This window comes from Nestor notabilis, unplaced genomic scaffold (assembly GCF_000696875.1).
Source record: "Nestor notabilis isolate BGI_N333 unplaced genomic scaffold, ASM69687v1 Scaffold31470, whole genome shotgun sequence".
Lineage (NCBI taxonomy): Eukaryota > Metazoa > Chordata > Aves > Psittaciformes > Psittacidae > Nestor > Nestor notabilis.
The window spans coordinates 826-3,614 of record NW_009910230.1 but is presented as its reverse complement, the minus strand read 5'-3'; the positions used below and the strand labels follow the sequence as shown (position 1 = coordinate 3,614).

Sequence of the window (2,789 nt, the reverse complement as noted above, 5' to 3'; positions counted from 1 at the left end):
CGGGGACGCGCCGAGCCCGGGGTCCGCAGGCGCACGGTCCCCCCCGTCCATGTCCGCGTCCTCGCCTCGGAGCCCAGGGAGCGCTTCGCCGGGGGCGGGAGGTAACAGGGAGAAAATCAGGCTCCTCGCACCCGGCGCATGAGGTGCAGGCTGCTGCGGGGCCACGGCAAACCCTTTCTTCCACGCTTGCTGCATCCTCAGGCGCTGCAGGATTCACACCATCCCTTCTGTCTGTCCGGCAGGATGTGATCCCGCCGTTAAAGGGGATGGACAGTCCTGTTACCACGCTTCTCATCAAGCACGGTTTAAGGGTGAATGGAGTCCACCTGCAAAGCCAAGTGAAAAGGTAACAGCGTGATTCTGGGGAGGACCAAGACACAGGTAAAGGACAGCAAGTTCCCACACTGAGTCCTGTCCTGAAAGGGAAACCAGATGGATGGAAAGACAGGAAGGGGAAGGGGAAGTTCAACAAGGCCAAGTGCAAGGCTCTGTATCTCTGTTGGCTTCTCTTCAGCACACATCTATTAAATTTGGGGATCCCAGAATCGGTGGATCTATGAGTGAGCAGAAACATGCCTACAGTGCCCCAGGCAACAGGACGCACAGGTACCAGATGGAGAACCCAGTGGGCATCCTCGGGAACTGGTCTTTCTGATGAACGTTGCTGTTTAAGCATCTCCTACCTGATCTCTTGCAGAGCCTATGACAAGGAACATGCTGCCTCCCAGATCCAGCACACAAACGAGCAGCTGGGGGATGGTTGTACTAGATTCTCCACCTCAACATCCACGCAATTCCCAGCGTACGATCTGGGTAAGGCAAGGCTGTGACACAGAGTCAACTGTCAGTTGTTCAGAGGCTGGGCTGCTCTGACACCCTTCACTCTTGCTTTTGCCACAGCCTGTAACTGTGGTCCACCCAAATCAGTCTGCCTCATCCATCCCCAGAGGTGACGAAGACCCTGAGAGAAATAGAGCATGGCAAGCGCTGCACAGCTCTCCCACCCAGAGGTCAGTTTCCCAGCTTTGCTGTGCTGTGTCTCTGTTGGAGACCCTCTCTTCTTTTAGCTACCCTGCTCTGGCACCTAAAGCTAATGCTGTTGTTCCTTCTCCCTCCCCTGCACAGCCTGTTTCTGTTAAAGCAGCTCAGGCTGACTGCTGGAGCCTCCCCCCAAGCCTGACCTGCTGCTTCACAAACAGCCAACCAAGCTGTGCCTGGGACATGAGCATCCCGGCTCCCGCTGGTTCAGCACAACGCAGCAGTCGGACTATCACCCACCCCGGCAGAGCGAGAGGGTGGTGGCAGACAGGAGGAGCCACATCCCCTTCCACTGCCACAGTAAGACTAACATTGCTCAGGCTGTCGTGGTGCCAGATGAAGCCTGCTGAGGTTCTCCTAGCTCTGTGCAAGGGATGGCAGTGCTCTGGGAAGGGAGGCAGCTCAGGTAGCTTGAGCTGGAGATGGCAGGAAGGCCCTGGTGCAGCAACACACCTTTAGTAAAATGAGACTGTTACCCCCAAACCAGGCAGGCCCTTTCTACATGTGTTTTTAGAAGTTGTTTTGTAAGTGTATGTGGGAGGGAGGAGAGGATTTCTGTGTTTATGCAACCTCAGGGGGGGATGTGGTTAGAGCTGGGCATGGTCATTGTCAAAATCCTCTGACTGCCTCCTTTCTGACGGCCAGTACTCTGCAGCAGAGAGGTCCCTTTGTGCCAAGTATCTGGGTTTAAGCCATTTGTTTTACTAAATGTGGAATGGATCACAGTTGAATTGATCTTTTCCTTGGCCCCAAACTTCTGGAGCGGCTCCACAACTAGCATGGGATGCTATGGAGTGATATTCTTTCGACTGCCATCTGAACTTCTTCACTTACCTCCTCACCCTGAGAACTGTTTTCTGTCTGGGCAAAAGTATTCAAGCCAAGTGCTGTCAGCAGAGCCTGTCCTTTCCTCTCATTAATGAGATGCATGCAGATCTGTGACGGCAAGTCAAGCTGCAAAGCTTTTCTGATACTGTCTCCTAACTTCCTGGCCTGAATTTAACTTTGATTTCAATTCTGTCTGTCAGCAGACGAATGTTCTGTCTCAACCATGAAGGCCACACTGGTTCCACACAGACAGAAGAAACAACGACCCTCTGAAGAGATGCTGCAGCAGGTACAGCCTTAATAGCCTTGGGTTTACCATGGGGTGGCTTAGAGAAGCAGGTTTATACCAAGAAAAGCTATAGCCTCCCCAGTAACATCATCAGCTTCTATGTGTGCTCTTGAGCTACTTGAGCTGGGACCCGTCAGGTAGCAGTAATGGGGCTCAGATGCTGAGGCTGCCAAGTTCCTTGTGACCACCTCCCTCTTCCCCAGCCCCGACTCCCTGTGCTGAAAGCTCTTTCCTCTCCTCAGATCAAATACTCACAGCCGGGGCGACCCTGGAGGGCACAGGACCTCTTGAGTACTGAGCAGAAAGACCAGTTCACACCCAAGTTCAGAGGCCCAGCAGACATCCAAAACTTCCAAGTGAGCTGCATCCCCCTGGGCACCCTGAACAGACACTGTCCCCAGAGGAAGGTGCATTTCTCTCCATGACGTTCTCCCTTCTTCAGTGACCACCCAGAACGTGCTGCTCTGTGGACTGCCTACACCTGGTGTAACCTCTTATTCATCCTGGTGCTCCTCTCTTGGCTAATGTGTGTGTTATTACAGGGAACCTTTATTTCTCAAATGGAACGAGGACACAAGAAGGTGTTGTGACAGCAAGAATAAACACCGGGAGATTAGCCCAAAGACATGGGTGA

General features: G+C 53.2%; 1 protein-coding gene across 1 annotated transcript; it reads left to right on the top strand.

Annotated features, from left to right (window-relative positions):
- Positions 1 to 242: 242 nt before the first annotated feature.
- LOC104413880 (chromosome unknown open reading frame, human C19orf45) lies at positions 243 to 2,562 on the top strand (the record flags this gene model as incomplete). The annotated part of the gene is made up of 6 exons (XM_010024997.1): positions 243 to 346; positions 515 to 606; positions 698 to 818; positions 1,176 to 1,338; positions 2,070 to 2,155; positions 2,398 to 2,562. Coding segments are annotated over 6 exons (731 nt in total), but the record flags the coding sequence as incomplete, so codon positions are not given.
- Positions 2,563 to 2,789: the final 227 nt, after the last annotated feature.